Raw genomic sequence first — 27636 nt, 5'->3', positions numbered from 1 at the left:
CGCTAATCACACACCACCCTTGCTATTCTTACCTCAAATTTTTCCTTATTTATTTAGACCTACATAGTTGCTCTGTTGAGGGTGAAGACAATTTCAATATTTTAAAAAAAAAAAAAAAAGAAGAAAATAAACCAACCATGAAACTGTTCTTGAGTATGTAACTCAAGTAGAGCTTCTGGGCTCTTCAGAAGAAACTCACTACAAGTACTTCAAAAGTAGTGCTGGAGCCCAAAACAGCTTTCCCATGTCATGAGTAACATCTTATCTTCCAACCTTTGCAAAAACTCAAAATTTAGCAAGAAGGTGTATTACTTTAGTTCTGAAATTCAGGAATAGCCTTTATTAAAAAGTTACTGACCTAACTATGAACAAACTGGTATGTGAATTTCCAAATAACTGAAAATACTTGCATAGAAACACAATTCAAGCAAGCAGAAACCACCAAAAAAACCATTTTATTGCAACAACGTCCCCATCATCAACTGAAATGGCGAAAATTAAGTTTTAATTCATTTTGTGTTTCTACCTTTTTATTTAGGTAAATATAAATTCAAGAGTGTAAAATAAATCCACATATAAAACACAGAAGAAACATTCTCTTTCAGTGACTCCAAAAAAACTTACATACTGAAGAATCATGACAAGTCATCCACTGTCCATTTTTTCCAAGTATACAGGCGTGAAAGAATGCAGGTATTTATTCTCCAAAAGCATCCTGTATGAAGTCCTTAAAGTATTTAAGTAATATTTAGTAATCTCATACTCTTGCGCTTATGGATGTGGACTCCAAGAAAATGAGAGAAAAAACCATCTCAAACTTTAGATTATTTAAACTCTGTCTAAAATAATCCATTTCGAACAAGATTATGTTCAATTCTTACAGCTGAAGCATCACAATTACTTTATTAGTATCATTACTTTGGAAAACTATTTCTTATTAGTTTTTCCTGCTTTTAAAATAAAGTCAGAATACTTATTTCAAATAGTTTTGTTTACTTACACTGTAAATATATTGCGGAAAGTAACTCCACATGCTGGTACAACAGGCCTTCATGAAGTTCCACTTAAACATTACTATGATATACCTTAAAAAACTGGGACTACAGCATGAAATGCACCATAAAGAGTCAATATCAAGGGATTATGTATTATTTTCCTTCTCAGATGCAACAAAATGCTTATATATTTTCAAGTCAGTTTTGGACTGTTAGACCACATGAATATTGGCTGGTTAGAAATACTTGGACTAGGAACATTTACTGTTTTAGAAAGATGTGATTATTTTGTTGTTATTACACCAAAAAATGTTATCAGTATTATAAAACGTATCATGCAAGGTATTTCAAGAGGAATGTTTTTCACTGGGTCCAACAGGCAGATGTTTCCAATGATTGTGGCTTTTAATGCATATCATGCCAAGTTCTTAACAAACATATTTTCCCTCATGGTTATGTTACAACAGGGAGTGAAGAAATTAAGAAGGTAAAAGCAAACAACTTTAAAAATGAGAACTGCAAGAAACTTCACAACTAGAAGAGGAAAAAAATCATAGAACGATTTAAATCAGCACTATTGTGGGTCCCCACAGTTGCACTGCTACTCTTAGGTTTCCAAAAGATGCATATGATTTTATAAATATTTTTGTGCTAAGAGCCATGCTCAAACAAAATATAGGCTAGCACAAGTCTACCTTCTTGGAGATGCATGTTAAGTATAAAATTCACTTACTAAAGTGCATTTGCTGAACAAATTCTAACTTCTACTATTATAGCTATCCCAATAAGCAATACAAACTAAACTTTGTTGAAATTCTACCTCTACTTAAAAGCAGTAAATATAGATGACTGATACCTAAATTAGTCTTGTATTACCATTTTGAGTCAATGCTGTGAGCTGTAGAAATAAACAAAATGTACTGTCCTAAACTTCCCACAAATGAGGAAGTGCCTCTAGTTAGAAATACTGAAAGCGTAGAATGGAGTTAAACAAAAGCAGAGCTGAAGTAAGCATTGCTTTGCTTCTTATTCAATATGATGTTTCATTAAGGCTCTGAGAGAAGCTGTTACTTTTCTCAAGATCTTTTGGCAGAAGATACTAATGCAGAAGAAGCAGGGTTATCTGACATTTCAGAACTTGTATTTTCATATTTCATTAAAGCCAGCTCATTCAGTGTCTGTATACATTTATTGCACTTGAGTTGTTGGAATACACCTATACCAACAGAGTAATAATGATTGCAACAAAGCCATAGTAAAATAAATTTTAAAAGGGTCTGATTCTGACATTAGAGGTTAAGTGTCTGCATGTTTAAAATGTTCCCCTAATAATAATAAATACAGACAAATTGCTCATCAAGTCAGATGCACATGTTTAACAATTATTTAGCATATATAAAATTTCACTCATCCTTTTATCAATACAAATCTGTTAGGGAATCAAAAAAGACTTACCATGCAAAATATTGATTAGTGCTGCATACTGGAATATATATTTCTATCAGAGTTAAAACAGCATTTTCAAAATTTAAAGAAAAATAAATTTTTAAAAAGGGATTCTACTGTTGAATGCAAGTCTTCCTTGTAGCAAAAACAAGATAGAGACAAGTTACAATTTATCGCTGTACTTCAGTCTTGATGAAAGACTAATAATAATTTGTCCACCTACTTCTTAATAAATGCTACATTTTCAAGAATAAAGGAACTATCAGTAGGCATTATTTCTACTTAAAACAAGTTATTTCTCTCTGTAGTAGGTCAAGTATGCTTTTAAAGATTCAGGTAATGGTAGACTCATAATTTTCTCTCTCAACAGATTTCGAGGAGGCTCTTCTGGCTTCAAGGCCTCACTGTGATCTTTATCCTCCTCCTCTTTGTTATCATCTTCCATTCTTTCATCTTCTTCGCTATCTAGAGGCTGAGGAATGAGCTGATTACCAACAAACACATAGGTGTTAATCCTGCGTCTACGACATCTCCTCCGTTTTCGTTTCGGAGGAGCCTTCTGAGTAATACCCTTGGCTTTCATCTCCTCATTTATGAAGTTTCTCAGGGTGCGTCTGATATATATTCGAGCAAGGTCCTGGAGATTCCTAACAGCACATGGAGCTAAAATGAAAGAGACAGTAAGTTATACTAAGTGAAATTTCCCTCCAGCAAAAAAAATTAGCTGCAAGGCAATACTTAGACTAGTGTTCAAGAACAACTGAAATCTTCATACATGATACAATATGCAAATGAAACCAGGCTAGATACTGCCACCTCAACAAACCCTGTAGCATATTCATTACTGAAAGACTTCTCCTGTCCCACAGACATATGTAAAGGGCCTAGATCTGAGTTGAAAATGGCTTCTGAAATATGATTAATCTTTTAGATAAAATATGCAGTCCAAGAGGTCTTTTGACAGATGTGCAAGAGAAGTAGATTATTAAAATAAATTTAAGAAAGCATACAACAAATACTGTCACCTTTTAGCACCTGGCAAGTCTTAGGACCTACTACTGGTACTGGTTCAAGATCCTGCTGCTGGGAAAATTTCTACCTCTACATCACATTTGTTTAGGCAGGTTTCTTTCTTCTACCTCCCTCTTCTACTTATGATGCTTTTCCCTACTTCATATTGAACCCAACTCATGAGGGAGGGCCATGTAGTCTTCACAGCTGACCAACAAGGTAAGTCACCCACATCTTTGCAGCAAAAAAGGTATCAAAATTACTGAGGTCCTGAAGAAAAACAAAGCAAGTAAAAGCCAGAGCCATGTTTTTTCCATTAACAGACAGGTGATGACTAAGTGTTGCTGGGCTGGTGGATGCCTGCCCTAGATGAGCTACAGCTGACTAATTCCAAGGAAACAAAAACAAAGTACACCAACCAGAACTCTGCAGCCTGTTTGACTTTCTTGCTTGTCATTTTTGTTCCTATATGAAGTAGCATAAAGTTAATGGGGACTGCAGTAAGGGATAAGTTAGTGAAAAATTAATTTTGGTAAACACGCCTCCAATATTGCATTCATCTTAAAAACACTCTGCATTTCAATCAAAATCTTTTGTTTCCTACACTGATTCCAGTTGCATTCTAGTTACTCATATTTGACACAGGAAGGATGTTTATGACTGGCAATACTGATTTCAGCTAATGCCAAACGGAAAAAAAAAATCCACATCAAACCAAACCAAAACCAAGCCCCATTTGTTTAATATAAAGCCAACACAAAATCCAAGAACAAAACCCTGCCTAATCATTCAAAAACACATATATAAGATCAAGCTAAACAAGCCATGATTGCAGATTGTATGCCAATCATACTAAATGCAAGCAAAAAGTATATGATACTGAAGTAACGGCAGTCATTTGTCCCATATACAGAACTATGTAAGAGAGACTTCATAAAATCAGAAAGGAAGAAAATAATTTCCCTCAAAAGAGGATGGAACAAAACTTTGAAACAGTGTGTCCTGAAAAAGGTACAAAAGCAGCAAGTTGTTAGCTTTCTTATTATGTAAGATAATATAAAACAACCATATTGTTTTTAGTGCTAGTTATGATTCATTATATCCTATTTGATATTGAAGACAACAGCATCTAAAAGCTTTAAAGACAAAGTAAGGTCCTCACCGTCACACCCCAGATCATAAGCTACAATTGGTAACTGTCAACCATTTATACTACCTAGAAGAAGTCAAGACTTAAAGCTCCTGTACTTCTGTTCAGCAATCCCAGATATACAGAGATAGCATAAAGAAAATGAGCTTTTAGAAAACTTCAGAAGGATAGTTAGGACTTCCTACAGTAAGTCACCTACAGTAAGTCAGGACAGGCAGTCCTACACAGGTAAAGTAAAATCTGTTTGAATACAGGACTACTGAGGAGGGTACCTGGGGAAGAATTCAAATAACAAAATTAGCATTAAGTGCCATTGATATTCATGCATTTAAGCCAAACTGAGCAAGAACTATGACTCCTGTTTTCATTAGTGATCTTCTCAAACTTGCCTGATGTTTAGAAATTACATTTGAGGGTAATCAAACCTAGAATACAGTAAAATTTTACTGACTCTAAGAAGTTTCATCTTTTCTCCTTCATTATGATCAAATAACAATGAAAATTAGACTTCAATAAAATATATTATTGTGACTTATCAGTGATGTACTGGGCTCACGATCAGAGTTTTTAGTAAATACAATATACTAAGGGTTAACACAAGTTTACTTCCCACACTAAGTTAAGCATGAAGCTATGCAACCATGTTAACGTCTTGCTCAAGTGTAAAATGCTTTGTTGAGATGCAGAATATTGACTTTACTCCCCCTTGCTTGTGATACGCCACATAGGTGCAACCACTCTGGTTTTGAATAAGCCATCTTAAATAATTTACACATTAAGATGAGAATCTGGGTGTGGTTTACTGTCCAACCTATCTTAGTTTATCCCTTAATAGCATTCGAACTATTCACATTAAGGATGTTTGGTTTTTTTTTAGATGATAGGAACAGGATGCAATTTTTGCATGATTAATGTCCACTTCTTTCCAATTGTCTAGCACCAGTGATCTGTGTCTTAACAAATAACGAAGTTGGTAAAATTATCCTTTTAGCAACACCTCTGTAGTTTTCCATGAGGAAAAGATTTTGAGAAAACTGGTTGACAGGTATTTTACTAAGCCCTATGTACATATGAGAGTTATAATTCTAGTCTACATGTAACATCATGTATATGCCAGGAGGCATTCAAGGGTTGTCCAAAGGATGGCACAGACTCCTTGTTTACTAAATAGTGACATCTGCAACTTCTGGATAAAGTTTACAGAAAGATTATGTTTACTAGACTACTCTGAACTTTTAAGATAACTTACAGGTGTGTGGATTTGAAACAAATAGACAATGTTACTATAAAAGAGGAATTAGCTAGAACTTTTATTTCTTGAGCTTCAGATCACTACACTTTACACCCCCTGCCCCTTTTTCTTTTTTTTTAAGCTTCACAGTAAAACTAGACCAGCCCGAGTCTGAGCTGAAAGAAGCATATCTTACTGATTTCATTTTACAATGTAACCTCAGGCCCCTAATACTTTGGGTTGGTTTCCCCACCACCACCTTTTAAATAATGCCAACTTAGGAGCACGTTTGCATGTTATTTTCCTCTTCTTGCAAAAGAATCATTTTGAAATTAAGCTACTTACAGGAAACATCTTTATTGTACTACAGTACAGTTCTAAACGCTACTGTTCTTCACTATTTTCATTCTGAAAATTCAGGAATGGTGATATAGAACACTTGAAAATTCTCCTCTACCTACTATGATTTTATAGTCTAATCCTCTAGGTATTTCACTGTCAGTCATGATACAACCTATCTGTTATGGACTACATCTAAAGCAAGAACAGAGGGGAAAAAATAATCAACGGGGGGGGGGGGGGAAACAAGTTAATTTCAGGAGGTCTCTTAACTTCTGAGGTCTCAAAAAGCAAGTGTTAAAGCAACCAAAATGAATTATTTCTGAAAAAGAACTATAATAAGGCACTATCCTTGACAAGCTCACATGTACTCTCAAAATTAATAGCCAGATCAGTAGTTATAGGCAATGCAACCTGATAGGACATCCTAGACTCCTGAAGGGTTTAGATCTGTTCAGTTAGACATGCATGGAGGCAAGAAACATGTGAAGCGGACAGAAGTATTAGTTCCCTTTGGTTATTTAAATGTTAAAAGATCAAAACAGGAGAGAAAAGCTGTTAACTTATACGTTCTTTGTTGGGTTAAGTTTCCACAAGTTACTGAAGGTGTGTATTACCCTAGCCCAGGCTACCCTGACAGAAAATTTCAACTACACACGTTTCTCTGCCACTTTTTTCCCCCCTTGTCATGCTATCTTATCTTGGCAAGAGATGTACTTTCAGAGACTTTCTAAACACCTTTACTAACCTATTTCAAAGCACTGCAGCTAGAAAGCCAACCCGAACGACTACTAAAAACCAGCTAGGCACGACTGTATCAGTTGCAGACAGACACAAACACACTCAGCTATTAATATCCAATGGAACCACAGCTGCAGTTTAGACCTGCTCCTTCCATTTCACAGGGAAGAGAAGAAACGTTTATCTCTGGGAGACGATCAGAAAGTTAGCACTCGTAACAGAAATAGTATTAGCTTCCTATTTTATCTATATCTCACTAGAAAGAGAGAAGCTGAACCTAAAAGGAAGAGTATGGAAAAAATAAGCTGGAAACACTATCGTTTTAATTCAGGATACTGATTGTTTAGCAACACAGAAGACACGACAGGAGCACAAAAACAAATCAGTGAGCTCCTGCTTTACTAAACTGCATGTTCCTGTTCTATCATATTATGTCTGTATAGCATAGTCTCCCTGCTTCCAGCAACCCACCAGCAGGCACTGTAACAACCTATCAAGCCGAAGGGAGTGAGCACAAATGACACTTACGCAGCCCCACAGTGTCATGTTTGCCGTTGTCATTTCTGTTTGGTTGCACTAGTGGAGCAAATGAAACAGCAAGGATATTTTTACTTTCCCAGGTGTTCTGTCCTGTTCTCAAGATTTGCGTTAGCTGCATAAAAACAAAAACAAAATAAATCAGTGGTTACAGTTCTATCATACTCAATACTATTCAGACTTGCGTTCAAACACATTGCTATTTTGTTTTGCTTCAAAATTAATTTATAAAGGCTGTTTTATGAACTGAAAGGATTTTCGTATTCCTTGAAATATTACTTGGTCACTAGAGTACTGAATAAGGCTCTTTGGCAAAAGGAAGAGGAAAATTAAGGCCCAAATTAAGTTTTGCTTTTTCTAATTTTCCAAGTTAAATCAGGTAACTCATAAGCTTTTCTGATGAAGTTGAAAAGAGATGTCCTAGGACTGAGATTCCCCAACCTGTCTAGGCAACCTGCTGTATGTAGTGTTCAACCACTCTCATTATGAAAACGTGTTCTCCCTATATGCAGGCAGAATGCCCCTTGCCGCCATTTGTAACATTCTTCTTTCAGTTTGCTGTGAACCTGTGAGGAGAACTGGACTCCTGTCTACTAGGTAAATTCTCCGCCCCTCTAGGAAGACAAGTCAGGAATAAAATGTTCCTTTAGCTGTTTGGAATTCAATGATCTTTAAGGTCCCTTCCAACTCTAACCATTCTATGATTCTCCGTAGGCTAGATCAACCTAGATCTTTCAGCTGCTTCTTGCACTTTACATGCTCTAGTCCCCTAAGCATTTGTATATAAGGTAGAAATATTCAGAGTTTTCATTTTGCTTTCAAATCATGACTACTTTTAAGTTGGACTCCATCAATTTTAATTGACAGCATTGTAGACCAATAAATACTGAAAAAATATTTATGGAACTGAATCATGCAGTTTTTAATGTTTTATGTTCTCTATTTTAATCATTTTGGTATTCTGAGAAAGCAGATACATAATGTTATAATTCCTTCTGAAGGATAAAGTAAATAGCATGTTTATCAACAAGCATTTTCACAATTATCTGTATTTAGGAGGACATCAACTTAAATCACATTATCTGCCTTTCTCAATTTCCCTATTAGTAAAACAGAGTAATACTTACCTTTGTAAAGCCTTTTGAGATCTAAGGATGAAAAGTGATAAAAGTGCGAAGTATTATTAAAATAATACACCTGTCTGAAAAAGTTTAATCTAACATGGAAAAGCAACACTGAAAACTGCTGGAAATAAGTCATACTTTTTCCTTCAGTTTTTTCCTTCCCTTACAATATTGCACTAATCACAGCTATTTCATATATCTCGGAAATAAATTGTCATGTTTAGAGGGTGGTTGTTAAGTACTGAGTGAAAACATCTGTGGCAGGGAGATTTCAAAGCAGTTCTGGGACTGGTATAATACACTGAAAATACTACTAACAGCGTTCTAGCTTCACTGAAGACACAGTTTTGCTACAGACTTTGTTGGAAGCAGTATATTGATGTTTTCCTACAAGTTCAAGGGAAAAAAGTTCAAGACTTCATTAAAAAGACCAGTATCTGCTTAATTGCAGCAATACACTGAATCAAGATATCATCAGTTGAACATTAACTTAAAATATACATTTAAATGCATTCTTTATATTATGTACTTCTCATACTAAAGGATAAAAAGGGGAAATTGTCACTAAGTCACCTGATCTTCTATAGGCATTACTAAAATGCCTCCAACTTTCAATAAAATTTTCATGTAGTTTTCATGGTCTTTCTGGACTCCAGCTCCACAGTAAATCCGGTCATATTGATGACTGTCTGAGGCTATTTCCAAACAATTACCAACCACAAAGGCAGGTTCACAGAACTCAAATCTAATGGGAAGAAAAAAAAAAACAAAGAGGGGACACATTTCAAATTAGGATTTTTAAGAAAAGGCAGTCCAGATAACGACAGAAAAATAGTTTTTGTATCTTCCCTTATGTAATGAAAAAAGATGAGCATAAATACTTTAGAGTCTGTATTATGGCAATATTACTCTGAAAATAATATGGGTATTTTTCTGCCACATCAGGGACCACGAAAGAAGAGTTCTTGAACAGTTATGATTATGCATTATGCAAAACATAAAAGGCCTCAAAGCATCACCAGACTTCTTAAGTGCAAGCAAATACATTTGTCTAAAGAAACCTTACAAGCCATACAGTAACTAGTACATTTATCAACAACATGTGATATCCAGTTTGTTGAATACTGGAATAGTTCATGTCCTAATAGCCCTCCTGCAATTTTTTTTTAAATTAAGCTGTTAAAAGACTAGTTTTCCTCTGCCTCCCAACTTTCCACCTTGAGCCCAATCCACTTTTCCCCAAAAAAGTAATTTAATGGAAGTGTCATGTTTGACCACACAGAGCAAGAAAGAAAAATAGATTAGTTATCGCAGAAGTATCTGTTCTACTTTTCATCAGCAAGTGAAAGTTATATAACTGCTTTTAAGTGGACCTAAGTTTATAACAGGTGGCAAGAACTGTAAATCCACATTGTCACTGCATAAAACACTGAAGGAAAGAGATACAAAATAGAGCTTTAGTGCCGAAGCTGCACAGATTCTCCATTGCATTGATAACTCTGCAGTACCTTACTGCTTCAGCTGTTAACAGCGTAATAAATGTAATTTACCTTTTCCTAAAATAAATAAATTCCTTCCACAAACAACTTTACCTTTTCCCCAAGCACTTTAAAATTAAGAAAAGAGGTTACAGTTGCTCATGGAAAGGATTTATGCTTTTCTTTTAAAAACATGTTAAGTAAAACCAAACACCTTGGTGCTGCATGAAATAGTTCATAAGCTTCATCAGGCATTATTAATATTCAGTGCATCTCAAACTTTGTCCAGAAGGAATGAATTTTTCTAAAAACTTCATGTACATGCAGTCATTGTATGACCTTTACAGCTGACTGTTATTGGAAAAGAATTTTTTTACTTGGCTCACAGTAGCAAATCCCAGTACAACACCTGACAAAATTCAACTCAGCATTTCTTCAGCTACAGTGAAGCTTGGCAGCTTTCACTGCTTTGGGATGCTGCCTATAAGGCTTGGCTGACTTTCCTATCTACAGCACTGCCATTAACAAATCGGAATTCTATTAAACTGCAGTTTTTGCTGGAAGTATATACGTTCCTGACACCCTGACCCCAGATAGATGCTTGATCTTGAAAATAACTCAATGCTTCCTTCTTTGACTAGTCACAGAAGTGCTATGTGGCCAACAGTCCAAAAGGTTTCCTTATCCAAGTCCAGAGGGAAAACTGAAAGCTATAAACACCAGTAGATTAAAAAAGTGAGAGGGAGGGAGAGTGAGGAATGACTGTCTTGTTGCACACAACTTGGCAGCTAGCCCAGTTTGAACTGTGGTTGAAATAATTTCAGATTAACACAGAAAGATCTAGAAATACATTAGTCAAGGTTAAATGCTGGGAAGAAAATGAAACCCAAGGCACTGATCACTTTGCTGAAGAAGCGATCACATTTCATAAGCACTTGAACTATCAAGTATTTTTCTACATTCACTGAAGGTCAGTTGGGCAGCTCATGCTAGAGTTTTAAATGGTAGGCAACCTGAAATTAGGTCAAGCAGCACCATGTCAATTTAATTTGAAAGTATGAGCAAAGTACCTTCGTGGGCTTCAAAAGTACAAGGCGGGGAGAGAACAGAGACAGACACAACACAGAATACGGTACTTTTGTAAAATGCAGTTTTACATCTTGAGACAATCCCTGGTTAGTTTTCAAAAAATGAAGACAGCCTGCCTAACCTGACAACTTTCACAACTTCTGATCTTCACAGAATGCTCCTCTAAAAACTGGCAAGCTTATTACCAGATACTCCAAAATTGCTTCCTCTACTAGAAACCACCCTAAAGCCCATGAAGTCACTGGCTGCACCCTCGTAAAACAAGCAAAACACCAAACTTTCCAAGGAAGCAAAAATACAAGACAAAACAAAAACCCCCAACACATTTCCCAGATACGAAATATTCTATACATGAGCTGCGGATGAAAATTCAAATATAGTAAAAGCTGAAGAGAATTTCTCATTTAACTCCACAGCTTGCAACCAGAAGCATGCAAAGCACAAATGAAGATACATAAGCAACTACCTATTACACCTATAAGAATGAGATGGGCTAAGCACTAGAGACCAACTCTGCCTACAGGCACTTTAAGTTGACTGGCCTGTGCTCCACATTATTAGCAGTCTTATGGAGACACAAGGCTTACGACCAAAACTACATAACTTAGCTAGTTTCAACCCGATTTGTCAGCAGCAGGAGCTTCCTCAAAGACTAACTTCCCACAGGAAACCTAAACACTGTATAGACTAGGGTACACGTAATTCCTGAAGATGTCTTTAGTCGGTATCAGATGAAAAACCAGAGGGTCTACTGAGCTCACTTGGCTGTGCAATGGTTAACACCCAGCTGGCCTGCATTGGGGCTGGCTGCCAACTTGAACATAGGCAGGTCAAGAATTGCAGTACATAGCTTCCTGTTACCCATAAAGCCAAATAAAAGTAGGCAGAAGAAATAGGAGAAAAAGGTTATAAACACTGTCTGGTCATCACAAGACATGGGTTCAAAAGCCAACCCTCCTCATTCGTGCTGACCACAGAACGAACTGCATCATGTGTTATGGTATGAAGAGTGACAAAATACCAGAAATAAAGGCATACAGAGTTCCTACTTGGCAGAGAATTACAGACTTTCCAAACCTAGTTAAGTCGTACAACAGTCAACCTTACTCCTCCACACTCCTGTGTAAAGTAAACCCCACCAGTGATGCAACAAGACTCTTTCCCCACTCCCTGAATCTTCAGCTAACTCTGTTTTCACAAAAAGATACATGCACCTCTCAATCAGAAAGAGCTGATGAACAAATGCACCATTTTCTTGTATTTATGTAATCCAGTAATTTGTGATGACCTTCCAACAGAGACTAAAATGCAATTTGGAGAATTCAAGTTACTAACTTGCCCAAATGATTTTCAAAATAAGCAAAGCTAAGTTCAGAATTTTTGGTGTATAAGACTCCATCATTTGATCAGGAAATGATCTAAAACTTAAAGGTTCTGCAAATACAAGGGAATAAGTGATTTTAAGAAAACCTGCCAACAGCATCACAAGCTTGTTAGTCTTACAGTATGAAAGCCATATTGACTACATTGTAAAACAATGGAACTTGACCTTATCAAACCTGAATTCTTTTAGTCCCAATTGTCACTATATTCAACAAGTTTATTTTATTTTACTGCCTTTGGGATATGAGAACAGTTCAGATATTCTTTTTCCTCCTTCTTTATACTGAGCTATCTTATTAGATTAACAACATGACTGAAAACAAATAGTTTATTGCTTTAACATGCAATATTGACAATCGCATAAGCTACCTATCGAGGCAATATTGCACTTAGTATTTTTTCCAGTTACTGAATTGAAATGGAACTAAGAAACACCAAGTGTTATTTACCATTTTTTCATCTCTACCAAACAGCCTTACAGAGAATTGTATCAGTAACACAAAAAAGACTTGGATTACTTCAATATATCAGATGCCAAAAAAGGCAAAAATGAAGTGCTGGAACAATCTGGAGAAGTTTTAGTCGCATTAGGTTCTTCAGTAGAATTACAAAAGAGCCAACAGAGCAGAAATTAAGAGTTCCCATTATAGATACAACACAGCAACAGCTAATTTCTGTTTAAACAAGTACCTGCCATTGGATAAATTTAAGCACACAGATCACATTTAGCAACAGTCCAAGATAACCAAGCAGTTCCAAGCACATAAAATATCTGTTGACCTCATTCTGCCCTTCCATATTTTGCATGTTTGTAATCTGTCCCTCAAGGATGGGCGTTTCAAGTTCATCCCCAACATAGCCACAGTACTTTTCTTCAAGCTAAATGTAAAAAAAAAATTCTGTAGAATTTAAAGAGCATTTGTGTTTGCTGCAGCAAGTTAAGAAAATCATCAAGTAATAGATTTTTACTGCCCAGTTTCTTTCAAGTAAGATGCCCCATAGATATCAACACAATGAAGTATTACTATTGTAATAAAATGAATATCTATTAAAAAAAAAACATCTACAGTGAAGAACTAAGATTGAAGTTTGTTGCTCTTGTATCCATATCCACCAATCTAGTATTTGTGTGATAACAAATTAAGAAAAAAAAAAAAAAAGGACATAGTGCAATAACCTACCCTAATAGCAGAAGGTTTATGTTTTTTTGTGTTTTTTTTTTGTTTGTTTTTTTTTTTTTTTTTTTTTTTAAACAAGGGGATGCATTGGTTGGTCTTACCATAACACCCACCCACAGAACCCACCCTTTAATTACTTCCAACTATGAAGATGTATAGGATGCTTCTTGGGCTAAGCTTTCTATCTAAACATCCTGCATTCATGAAGGTTGTAATCCTGTTGCTTCTTGAAGATGAAACTAGGTGTAAGTAGGCATGAACTGTCTTTTTTTTTTTTTTAAGGGGTATACATACTTGATTCTTTAAGAGGGAACAAGTTCAATTTATCTCAAAATTTGAGATAAGAAGAATCAAGTTATTTGAAAGAAAAACATCTTTCAACATCCACAAGCTTGTGTTTGAAAGAAACAGTAAAACATGTTACAAGATGCTTTGAAAAAAAAAAAAGGAATACTGAGGAACCACTTAAACTACTTACACCTGTTTTTTTGCTAAGAGAAAAATTAATTAGTTCTTAAAACCAGCATCACTGCAGCTACATTTTACACCGCAACTACTACATTCACACCAGGACACCATCTAACAGTACACTTCTGCCTATTCATGTATTTACTAACCACACTCCTATCTCACCTTGCTGTTCACAGCTCTTACAGAAAGAAAACTCGTTTTAGGATGAATTTAGCATATTGTTTTCCCATCCACCCTCATTTCATTTAGTCAGTCTACTCAAACCCTCTAAGAAGTCTGAAATCTCATTTGATACCATCAAGCTGCTCCAAGTAATTCCCCTCTAATCGGAAACTTATTTAAATTTATTGAAATTTAGGGCACAAAGGCCTATTCTTCAACTTTAATTATGTATAAGAAAAGGTTGGCAAGTTGTTACACTTGCCATTTGTACTACAATGACACTACATTGGAACTAAGAATTCAAAAGCACTGCAAGGCAAAGTTCACACTTAACTCTTCATGGAAAAAAGCATATTCCAAAACAGAATAGTAAATCCAGTGTAAGAACTCATGAACTTAGCTTTATATCAAACTTCTCTGAAAACGTCAAATACATCAAAATGAAAACATAGCATAAAACTACTTTTGCTAGTGTGAAAAAAGTAACACTTCTGTCCTACGCTAATATACTGCTGACCCTATTTTCAACAAAAGGACTCTTCAGGATGGAGGAAGAAACAAACTAACAGTTCTGGCAGATTGTTTTAGAAGTTGCTTTTCACACACAAAAAATTGGCCTATGCTTTTAAAACACAGCTACAGCAGCTGAACAGTAAGTGTTTCCTGTGGTTATTTGAAGACAGACTGAAAAGCTACACACAGTCTGATTTACGAAGTTCTGGCTCCTTTGTTCATTTGCATTAAAAAGACAATATTCTCAGAGCTTCTCCTATGTCAAACACAAGAATTTCATAAATCAGTATCCTTACTCCAAGTACTCCTTGAACCTGTTTAAACACTAATGTATTCACTGAAAGAAACCCTGAAGAAGCTTTCAGTTCATTTAAGTCAATTTTTCAGATTTTAAACTGACATAATTATCTTCTTTGAAAACTACATATGAAAGTCAATATTCACATGGCCTTGTGTGATGTAACATGCCACAAGAACATGCAGAGAATAATTAAATACTTCCCAATTTCTATGCCTCATTACCCTTTCTCATTTTACTTAACTGCAGAAGTGCTTTAGAATTTGTATCTATCAGATTTAAAGTTCTTATATATCACAGAAAAAGGTTTTCCCATTTTTCTCTCAATAAATACTTCCCCTGTTATATCCTGTCAGTGATGTCTATTTAAGATTAAATCACTAGCTAAGAAACTTAAACCTGCATCAATTAATATGGGAAAACAAATTTTAAAGAGTGTTAATTCTTTTCCTACTAAGTGGCACAATAGCAGGGCAAGATGGCAAGTTCTTTCCACCTTTCTTGTGTTTTTTTTTTTTTCTCCATTATTCATTTCATATCTTTTAAGCATTTTTTCAAGCTCTTTGAACTAGTCTGGTTCATGTGTTCATGGATTGGAATATTCATGGATTGCTAGCATGTTTTGTTGAAAAGTTACACACATTTTAACTATTAGTATTATTGTTTTTTGTGAGACCTGCATGTGCACTATGAACATCAGAATAAGCAGAAACACATATAAATATTAAATCTGTGAAAACAAAAATCTATAATGACAACTTTTAAGTCCCTTGCATCCAATTACAATAATAGTAATTTTAATCAGAAGTAAGAGTACAAGCCAAAAGTGATGCTTATAAAACTTCTATTGAGCAATTTTATCCTGAACATTTTTTCAGCTTCCAGGCAATGCTGCAGGGACAGTGAGAAACCTGTACCTGCACTTCGCTTGTATTTGTCACCTCCTTTTTTGAATAAAATTGTCTTGGTGGTTCTATTATATAACCTCAGCTCTTGGTTATAGTTTTTCATTACTTCATCAGTTTCATTGTCCCAAAACACAGTACTCTTAATTATTTCTGAAGAAAAATTCAAACACTGGTTCTTAAAAATACTTACGACTAATCTCAGTCTCCCTTCAAAAGTGGTTTACAAAATTTAAACTTCATTATGTACTGTATCTAAAATTTGATGGTAAAATGAAGAATTATATTGAAGGAATACTTTTTATCAATTCCACAGTAAATTTTAAGAAAGGTGGACAGGAACAGGAACGAGAGAAAAAATTTCTGTCACTTCAGCTTATTGTCCGGGCCATGGAGAGAAGTACATCCATGGAGAGAAGTCTGGAAAACAACTTAGCCGTTTACAGAAACAGAAGAGTATTTGCCTTTTTTTCACTGAAGCAGAAAAATGAGTTTATACGTTGACATTGTCATATTTTATACTGCGGGGTTTTGTGAAGCAACAGATTTTATAGGAACAATGTACTGAGTGTTGTCATCACTAGCTTTAATGTAACATACGTTCTAAATGCTATCAAAACTTGTAGCAGTAAGATTTCCAAAGAAAGGCTGTCCACCATGGGATTTTTTTTATTTGTTTCTAAAAGTTATTTTACATGTGGTTCTGAGAGGGCAAGAACACGTATTTCTGCAAGTATCAAATACTTTTAAAATTCAGGTTTAGCTCCTTCCTAGATTAGAGTAGGTTCAACTGTCATTTTTGGAGCCTTCTGGTTTATGAGCTGTAGGATTAGAAACAGTACTTCCCTTTAATATCTCTAAATGAAAAAGGGATATTCGAGAAGCCTATTTTCCTTTCCTTTTTGTTTAACATAACCTCTGGCATCAAATCCCACTAGAATTCTTGTCATCCCTGTGTTGTCTTGGTTAGGCTAAACCTCAACAAGAATTCATTCACCAACAGAAAACCGCATTGTTTATACTATCTGAAACTAAGACTAAATTATCAGTAAGATTTAAACTGGGTAAGGCACCACTGAGTTTTGGAGACAGTTTGTTTTTCCTGCTTAGATTTTTACTGCAATCACTAGCCAGCTGCACAGCCAGAAAGGAGTTTTTTTTTGTGTGTATACAAGGAATCTTCTGTTTCAAATGTGCTTTAATGAAAAGAACGTGAGCCTTCAGAGTCCTAGCAAGAGCCCTGAATTTCTATGAAGAAAACTAAATTTACTGTTGGAAGATCAATCGTACTATTTTTCCATGCCAACACAACCTACTACAGGACTTCAGGACAAGTTTCACCCACAACAATTATCCCAGAAGTAGTACTAGGGTTCTTGTCACTTACCATTGAAGTGGTTTCTTTTGATCCTGAGAAGGGTTGGTGATTTTCTTTCACAGCAGGGACTTCACCAGCTTACCCAGGTTTGGGTTTTGATAGGGTGCTAGAAGATGGGCAACCTAGCCTTGCCTTGTGGCTCTCTCTCCGAGTTGGATATTCTAGGTCTAGAAGTTGACTGGGAGCAGAAAAGACAACACATTCCCCTTCAATAAACAGGTGAAGCGGGGACTGGTACTTGCACATATGTGTGTTAGATAGAGCCTTCTTACGGAATGATTTTTTTTTCCCCTTAATTGGCATGCATTCCCTGAAGCTTTTAAGAATGAAAGAGAGCCTTACACATATTTCAAACTCAGGCAGAGAACTTTCTTTAGTCTATACCTAAAAATCTTTGCACCTCAACCATGATGACACTTCCAGATGCCTTCAGGTGGCACTTCTCCTTTGCTTCTACTGGCAAACGTGTTGTCAAGTAAAACCAATTCAGCATTTTACCTCTCAGAATGAACAACTCCACCTCCATTTAGAATAAAACTATTTTTATAGATTGGTGGGATATGGATACAGGCAATTACTAGAATTATTTGTCTTTCTGAAACACTTTTCCTCTGATGAACAGCTCAAGAGGCCAAAACTGAGAGAAGCTCAGTTACCAGAGGTAGACAACCCTCCCCTTAGGCAGAGTGTCTCAAATCCTGACTTGCCGTTTTTACATTGCTTTCAGTCTACAGTCAAGCAGCTACCTCAATCATAGAAAATGAAGTTTTTAATTACATTTCAACAACATTCTTATCAGTTATCAAGAAAAAAAATTGTATTTTACCAAACAACACTGGATTATTCCCCCATAAAAATGGCAAAGCAATATTCCATCTTGCTTTATCAGGCAAAATCCCACCTAAATCATCATGACCCAGCTCCATGCAAAAGTCAGATGCAAAGCCAATGGCCTATTGCTCCAAGCAAAGAAACACCACAAAATTAAAGTATTTATTTAGGATCTAGGTTATAGCTCTCCAAGTACTGTCCCAAAAGGTTAAACCCCTGGGTTTTGTTTCAAAAGGAGATTTTGCTTAAAATACTCAGACCCGACTGAAGAACATTACACACTAAAGAAAGAATGCAGGGAAGTGGCAAGGCAAAGTTTTACAGAATTCCCCATTCGTCTCACTCCATTACAGCCAGGGAAACGGACTTCCGTCTCTGCGCTTCTGGTCTCCCGCATGCCTTGTTAGAGGCTGTTGGCAACTGTAAGGTGCTTTTCCCCATGACACACACACACACCAATTCTGACAATTAACTTCATTCATACCAGTCTGCCACATAAAATCTATTTTCAGACTGTAAGGACGCCTGCTAGGTATACACCAGTGTTCAACAGCAGACACTGCACATCTTTTTCTTGGGTTGGTCTTTCATCCAAATACTAAGTTGACGAAATCAGTAGGTAAGTTCAGATGCCAGAGTCCGCACAATTTTGGGTAAGTGTCTTTCACTTATAAATGAAGATGCAGGAAAGAGTTACTGAAACAAGAATCAAAACCAGACTTACTGATCCGGAGCACGTTACTTTGAGAGGCAGATTAAAATTCAAGACAAGCTGTATAAATTCACTTGTATTAAAAAAAAAGGGAATATAGAAGGAGCCCATCACAGAAAATTCCGCACACTATCTTAATTAACTACATTAAAATACAGAGTAATTACAAAGAAAGCAGTTAGCCAGAATCAGCTACGCATACAAGTTACAAATCCCCCCCACAAAACACAAAATCCAAATAGCCAATCACTATCATGTCAAGTGTAGTGCAGCTATTACCAAGTAGATTTGTATCAAAAAGCCCTTTCAGAGAAGTATAGTTTTTGTTAGGTTGGTGAGGAGGCTTTCTGTAGCTGTTGCTTAGTATTTTACTGTTGAGAGCAAAAGGTGGATTGTTAAACAGCATATGCCAAGATAATAATACACAAATTAGTGATAAAGCTTAGTTGATATTCACCAACCTGCTGACTTTTTCCCCTCATTGGAGTAACACTGAATAACTACATATCAATTCAACTATTATTGTAAATAGCACACAGCATTTATAACACTGTCCCCAGAACTGATCTTCACTGAATTAGGGGAAAATACATGTCTTTAAGAATATTTAAATGATTTACTATGTATGATCACTTATTTCCTTCAACACAGTATCCATACAACACTGACATTCACTTATGTCAAGTTTAGCAACTTTAGGTTTTTCTTCCAGTTCTTCCATGTTTTAAAGTATAAACCCCAGTGTTCTGATATTCTGATTATATAAACATCCCAACCAGATTTTGTTTGTTTAAGTGACAACATTTCCTTGATACCCCTTCACTTAATTTCTGTACATAAAGGTATCACCAGACTAGAAAGACACCAGTAAAAAACAGCTTTTTGTATGTCTGAGTACACACACCTACAGGAATGCAGGAATACAGGTATGTGCAGGAATTAAGTTAGCTGGCAGGTACATCAAACTTAGTACAGCCACTAATGCAGTATTTGTAATGATCATGAGAGAACACATCTCACACAGCTTTTTTTGTTTTTTTTTGTTTTTTTTTTTTACAAGATTACGTAAAGTGCATCATAAAGTTCTAGACTGAATCCATTTTTATTTGTTCTGCCTCCTGTACGTGTTAACGTCAGCTAACTGAAATGCTTGTATTAAAATTAAGAGTAGTAATGAAACATATGTATTTCCTCTTACATAATTTATTCTAATGTAGGAACATCGTACTAAAATCATCTAGCCAATATCAAAAGCACAGAACTGAATTCAGATATAGGTAACAATAGGATGATAGATACTTTGAACTAAATTAACTACTCTAATTAAGAGCCTTTCATTACTTACGAGCATAAGGAGGAAGGCCTGTGGTAAGCACAGAGCTCCCAAAGTTTGGGGTATGGAAAAAAGTGGATTGAGCTCCAGCCAAGATAACCAAGAGCATGGCAGTTCATAAAGCACATCACAACAAAGGTTAACGATAGAAAGAATTTTCTTTGCCGTCTACTGCGGAAGACATGAGGCGTAGGACATGCAATTCTTAGGGTATTCCTACAACCCAAAGGCTTTTCTGCATTTCCAGAAGCTACCATATAGTCACTGTTGGAGAACTTATATCCTGTAAGAAAAAAAGTCTTTATAGAGAACAGCCCTAGTTAGAACCTTGTTTTCCCTTTCACAGGGGCAGAGGCCAAAGATAAAGATTCTTCTGGGCCAGCTTAAAACTAGTAATAAAAAATTGTTTAGTATATAGAACCAATAAGGCTCAAAGCCCTGTAACCCAGTATACCAGTAAAAATGAGTTGTGTATGAGCACAAATGAATATTCTTAAGTCCATCTCTTCAGGTACTAAATATGAAGACAAACAGATAAATTTACCACTGTTGATCTGGACATGAGTAAATTAGAAAAAAGTTAATACTGTAAAGAAAGATTATGTTCATTTATGTAGTAAAAACTGACTTAATGGATACAAATTATACATGCAAAGACACCTGCATATCACATCATTCTCTGAAGTACATATGTATGTATGCACATACATACATGTGCCTGCGTATGTATACACACCACCAAAATGCAGGGAAATGTTTGGTTTTTTGTTTTTTTGGGTTTTTTTTTTTTTTTTTTTTTTTAAGGATTACACAGCAGGAATACTCCCACACTTTTAAAGCATGCTTAAGCCTTAACTTACCTCATGAACTAGTGTCACAAAGTGGAAGTTTTACATTTTGATTGTGTGATGCCATTCTTCTCCCCTTTCTGAACTCAGAACCAATGATGCACTCAGTTTAAAAACAAAAATGTTGCTGCAAAGCAAACTAGACAAATTAGATACTTACTTATCAAAGCTATCACTGTATTTTATGAAGCTCTCCAATTTTTCCTTGGCATATTCTACCACATCTGAATGAAGCTCTATTCCATGATTTATCCCAAAAGGTCCTGTAAATAAAAACAGCATGGTGGTGTTTTTTGGGGTTTTTTTTTCCCTTCTTTTCCCTTTAAGCCCAGCACAGGTGCACAGAAGACCATTATACCTTTCATCTATGAAAGCACTAACTTCCCATAAACCACAGAAGTCTCCCAGAACCACTAGACAAAGTTATTTTTTGCATCTGCATTAACAATGCTTAAGAGGAAGGTAGAAGCCCAAAGGATCAATGAAAGAACAGGGACAGAACTGTGGCAAAACAATTTGATAGAATGAATTCCCCATAAACATGCAGAAAAAAAATGAATCTGACTACACTTTAAGTCAGTCTGAGCATCTTCTTTTCCCACATAGTATGTAGCTGGAATACAACAATTTCCAATTATAACTTAGGCTATATTTTGGTATTTACATTTTGAAAAGTTTTATTATGGCAAAATTTTCAGCTTTTGACAATTCAGAGATCAGGTGTTATACCCCTTAGCCACACCTGCTCTTCGGTTTTACCAGTTTCCGAATCAGAAGTCTGCTCCTGATTCACTTACACAATTAACGTACATTTCAGTGTGCTAGATGGAAGTTATGTTCACTCATCACAATCCCATCACAATCACCACACTCCTTTCCTGTAATCAAATCCAAGTATATCTCCAAGTCAATTTGCGTGCCAAGTTAATGCTATTTTTCAGGAACAAGAAGAAATCCGGAGACAGTATTATGAGGATTATCCACATCAGGAAGGAATCTGAATCAGATAGACACATTTGCTGTGGGGATTCTATATTTAACATGCACTCATAGCCCAGGGACTTTAGTCATTGGAGCATAGAACTGGAAAAGGGAGAAGGAAGGGGAAGAAGAGAAAGTAAACATCAATAAGATTAGACAAAACTTATATTTATATCCTCTACTGCATTCTAAATCTTTCCTAAATGTTTAGCTCAAAGATGTTACTCCAATGAAACAGAATTCAATTTGTCTTTTCTAGGACACCAATTAACAAAATAGACCTAGGGTTATACTGAGAAAGGTTACATCTTACTGCAAGAAAAAAAAACAACAGTGTATGCCACTAAGCAATTAGTAATTGCAATTCTTAGCATAGTTCAGAACATTTTCTACCAGGTGAAATAAAACCAATCCAATAGGTTACCATATGCAGTGCTTGCAAGACCTCTCTGATGGCAGGCAACAGGTAGGCAGATCATTCAAGGGATGTTCTTAGAACTTGTGACAACATGTACCTCCTGTTGACACTCATACCTCCTGCAAATTTAGTTTGTTATCTATCACTTTAAGAAAAGCATTAGCATAGGCAATCCCTTCCTAGCTGCTTAATTATTTAACATTCCCCTGCACAGTAATAAGACTATGATGTTTCTTACCAGTGTAGTTACAGTTCTACAGCGTGCAACAGCATCCAAGGTATGTTTTCTTTAATTAAAAATTAATCACCATTCCTTTAACCTCGTAATTAAAATTAAAAATGCATCAACGTCATCTGTCCCAAAACTCACATATACATTCAATACTCAATTTTGAAAAGCAAAGAACTAAAAAAAAAAAACCACCTGTAAACGTTAGATGCTCCAACAGCTTGGGATTAAATCTACGAATGCAAGACACCACCACATCATGATATACCACAGTATTGACAATTTGAACAGAAATGAGAAACATTCTCTTTCATCAGGAAAGTCACAGCTGTACATTTCAGCAGTCAACTATTCTAAAAGTGAAACCAACCTCTCTGCTACTCTCCAAAGTCAACTGGCCTCTTTCAGCATAATAAGCTAGCAATTCCATCAGCTAGTCTGAACTATGTATACATTTTAATGGTATCAATAATAGTTAATTTAATCTCTACGGAGTGGTGGGTTTTTTTGCTTTTTAGAGTCTTGCTATACTTACAACTGTTTAACAATTTCAAATTATTTGCTAATTTAATCTAGTCATTTTGATACTGCCAACATGGCAAAAATATTAATCACTACACTGTCAAATTGAAAGATACCCAACTACTGTCAAAAGACACATGGTTCTCTGTTACTAACTGTGCTGTGCGCACTGTAATCAGTTTAAAAAATGAGCTTTTAAAATCTATATGGTTTATTTGTTTAAAAATTACTTTCATTTATTCTTCTCTGTTAAACCAACTGTTCCCTAGTTTAAAACAAACACTAAAGAATGATTATATGTAACTAGCAATTTTATCAAAGGGAGTGGAGTAAGAAAATAAAGGCACACAAATTATATTTATACCTTCCATGCCTCAGCCTTGCACTCAAACCAGATTACAACACCAAGAAGGGGACTGAGTACAGCACTACAGAAACATGGAAAGTTTATTTCTGTAAGTAGCTGAGCAGTCACTGCTCAAAAAGCATCAGCACCTGAGCTGGTTCTGTGGGAACATCTGCAGTGTAACCCTGCCCCTCAGGGGCTGTCAGCCAATTTCACCCTCTGTAGAAGACAAGTCTTTTCCCATTTAATTTCTTCAACTCCACATATAATATTCTGAAGGACAGGAATTCTGCTTGATAAGGAGAGGTCAAACCCAGCAGCATTCAACAGTCAACCAGCAGCCACTCAGAATAGGTTAGATAGCACAGATACAAGTGCAATATACATGAGCCACATTTTTTTTAAACATCATAATCAAGAAATAACAAAGCTTTTCACAAGACACAGAAATAAATGAATACCATTACTCACTACCCTGAGCACACATTTTAGAGAAAAATGCAGAAGTATCTACTAATTGTTTAAATACTGAAATAGAACTCTGAATTTAAAATATGACAGTCTAATTAAAAATATCTAGTCTCAAATAGAAACACTCTTGAAAAGGACAAAGCAACATTCCATTACTTTCTTTAACCTGTGAATGAACATAGTATACTGTTCTTTTGTGGAAACAAGAATTATCTCTTGAATTTACTGGTATTAATGGGAAAAGACACTGCCAGAGATGCCAACAAATTACATTGTTATGTACTATTAGAGATAATTTCTGCTCTTAAATCAGTAAGAATGGACAACAGAAAGTAACTAAACTAACTGAAAATTAACAAACCAACTCTTCACATTTCAGTTTTGTATATAAATAAATATATGTAAAATCTATAGATCAGCTGTCAGCAACCAAGGAAATACAAGAACTCCATGTAAAACAGTCAACAGAATCACATCTATGAAAACTACATACTAAAATAAATGAAGTTATTTTAATAAATTATTTGTTGGTACACATGCTCTAAATATTCTAAATACTAGGGAAGGAGGGAGAATTAAAGCATTACTCTAAGGTAGGTTTTTTAATTTAGAAAGCAGTATTTCATTCCATCTTTTTCCCATACAAGAAACGTATTTGAAAACAGAAGAAAAAAAAACAGTGTTAACTGTTAAAGTAATTTTTAAAACCTATAGACCTGCAGTGCTTAAACAGTCTTATCAGTCTACATCCCTAAACTTTCTCATTCATGAAGTGATTATATAAATGTATTTTAAAATAATTGTTTGCAGACTGATAGAGATTTATTTTTCAAGTAAGTTTCTTGAAGAGTCACTAACCTTTACAATTTAGATTTTTCTTTCCATAAACTGAAGATCAAAACAGTAACCTAGAGTAAGGGCATAAACATGGTGCAACTGCAGACTAAAATTTTAGTCCTCAAAAATTGTTCCTCTATGCCTTTTCCTTTTAAGCAACAAAAGGACTGTTTCCTTTCGAGTGAGAATTTCAGACTATAGAAAGGCAGGCAGGAACAACTGCCTCTCTTCCAAAACATTCCATAAAATGGCACTGAACAGCAGTGTCAGTGAACAGCTTGCAGGTAACATACAATATTTTAGCATCTCAAACACCCAGTCTTAAGCGTAGTACCGTAATTTCTTTAAAGAAGTAAAAGTAAAGTTTTACAGGCCTTGTATAATCTTCTAAAAATATGCAGAAACACTATATTAAAATAAAAACGTTCAAGTTACCTAATATTAATCCCACCATTGTACTCAAGTATCCGGTTCCACTACCCAGATTTAGAAAAGATAATCCAGGCTGAAGCTTCAGTGCTTCCATGACTTCAGAATAAATACAAGGTGCTGACAAATGTATATTTCCATGCTTCCAGGCCAAGTCTTTATAAGCATTGTCCCTGTATCCTTCCAGATAATAATCACCACGATCAATTGCTCTGAAGGCTTGTTCCACACTCTCAGTGCGAATGTACTGAGCTTCTTTCAAGTTATCAATTAAGTCATCGTTGTCTTCTCCAGCACTCACAGCTCCTCCCATGATGAATTTCTATGATAACTCAATTAGTTTGCAAAATACATTAGGAGGAGAGTTTTCACAAATGTGTAAGTACGTAATGGATTCTCAGTTCTTCTTTCAGAAGCACATCACAAACAAATCCTGGAAAATAGATAAGTTTACATAACTTGAGTTTCAAAATAGAAACAAATCAACAACGATTAGAGGGTGACGAAATATTGTTAACTATTGGGCCACTTCACGAAGCACAACTATTAAGAGTCGGGACAGCAAGTATTTAATCAAAATCCTGCCCTTCAGATTTTAACTCAATCCAATGGTTTTCAGCTTAGCTTTAGTATGTCAAGAGGGGCTATCTACATTAGCTAGCAACGCAGCTTAAGATTTTACACAAACACCAAAAATGCTACAGTGCTAAGAATCTATCATCCATATTACATATATTTGGAGTACTGCAACTGTCTTTGGAATTGTCTTCAGCAGATACGGCATACCTAAAGATGCACAAAATCCTTAATAAGGGAGAACTATGATTAAACTTTGAGATTTGTTTTGGCCTTCTATTTTCTCCTTGCTTTGAAAAAAAATTTGTACAGCATCCAACACCAATGTTGTACAGTTCTTACCCATCCCCTGTCTAGATGGCCATCACAAAACAGTCTTCCAAAGGAAATCTCATTTTTATTCGCAATTCTGACAGAAGTGTCTCCTTATCCTTGCCTTGCATTAATTTACATAAAACACCAAGTCACTAATAAAGCTGAATAACCATACATATAGTACCAGTGCTAAGATATACAGCTAGGTTTAGAATTTCAAGCGCACAAGCTCAACTTACCAGATCTTACAGTCACAAAGCTTCTCCTTAACTACAGACTACTTAAAAAGAAGAGGTGGAGAGAGCAAGGGCAGACTGCTGCAGGCTGCTAGAGCCCTAGTAAAATAATGGAGGAAAATGATGCCTGTTCACCACCCAGTTGCATGTATTGGTCTGAAGCAAAACCAATTCTCACTGACATCCTGGAGTGGGAAAAGGTAAAAAGTCACCAGGCACGATTACCAACCAGAAGGAAAATCTCTGCTGAAAGCAGAAAAACTACACTTCTCGACATCCTAGTGTTCCACAGGAGAGGAAGCAGGCCCGCATGTCTTCAAACACACAGGAATATCTATTTGTGAAAAAACTAAGGGACAATTTAGACAGAAATGTGGAACCTGAGGGAGGATTTATTTTAAGTAAAAAATAATTTTTAAATATTTGTAAATTTTGTAAAAAAAAAATTTGTAAATATTCCAGCCCTGCTCACTTGTCTGCACTTGCATCAAATCTGAAAGTTCAATGAACTACCGAATCAAATGATAGTTAACAAGTTAAATGATTGACACTGACTAGAACAACAGTTTTCGCCATCCCTTAACCCTAAAAAGGTCATGATTGTCTTGAAACACATTTGGAAATAATTTTAACTAAAATGTGTAAGAACTGCATTTCTTATAGACTAATGCAGCTGCTACATTTGAGAAGCAGAAACACTGATTCCAGCCCTACCTGCAGAGTGCATTCACTATCTCACACCAGCAGATGGAGAACTTCACCAACTATCTCAACTGCTGAGCAGGCAAATACACAAAACCCTCAGATGGAAAAAGGCAATCCCTCCAACCTAAAGCTCTATCTTTCTAACAAAAAAGTCTTTACTAGTTTCACATAAAATTTCTTTCCTGCAAGTAACATTTTCTAACTTCAATATAATCACTACGCTAAAACAGAATTTATTTATACAGTTATTTTGTAGTTTTATACTCCTGGTATTATCTGACAGCTGAAGTTACTGTAGTATCACAAGATTTTCTATTGATGACACCCACCAAGCATTTCACCTGCACCAGTGGTTATCATGCAGCATCTCAGAGGCAAGAACAGGAAAGGTTTGGTACACAGCATGAAATTTTGGAAG

General features: G+C 35.7%; 1 protein-coding gene across 2 annotated transcripts in view; it reads right to left on the bottom strand.

The window, feature by feature from the left end:
• Positions 1–321: 321 nt before the first annotated feature.
• Positions 322–27636, bottom strand: part of PCMTD1 (protein-L-isoaspartate (D-aspartate) O-methyltransferase domain containing 1) — a 44992-nt gene continuing 17677 nt past the window's right edge. Inside the window, exons 2-6 of one of the 2 annotated variants that reach the window (XM_074146259.1) lie at positions 25393–25819; positions 21314–21416; positions 9148–9319; positions 7442–7565; positions 322–3104 (exon numbers count right to left, since the gene is read on the bottom strand). In XM_074146259.1, coding sequence (XP_074002360.1) covers positions 2734–3104; positions 7442–7565; positions 9148–9319; positions 21314–21416; positions 25393–25699 — 1077 coding nt within the window. In that variant the 5' untranslated portion in view covers positions 25700–25819 and the 3' untranslated portion in view covers positions 322–2733. The remainder of the gene's footprint in view (positions 3105–7441; positions 7566–9147; positions 9320–21313; positions 21417–25392; positions 25820–27636) is intronic. The other variant, XM_074146258.1, reaches the window with a different exon arrangement.

This window comes from Numenius arquata, chromosome 4 (genome assembly GCF_964106895.1).
Source record: "Numenius arquata chromosome 4, bNumArq3.hap1.1, whole genome shotgun sequence".
Lineage (NCBI taxonomy): Eukaryota > Metazoa > Chordata > Aves > Charadriiformes > Scolopacidae > Numenius > Numenius arquata.
This window is presented reverse-complemented; position numbering and strand designations above follow the sequence as displayed.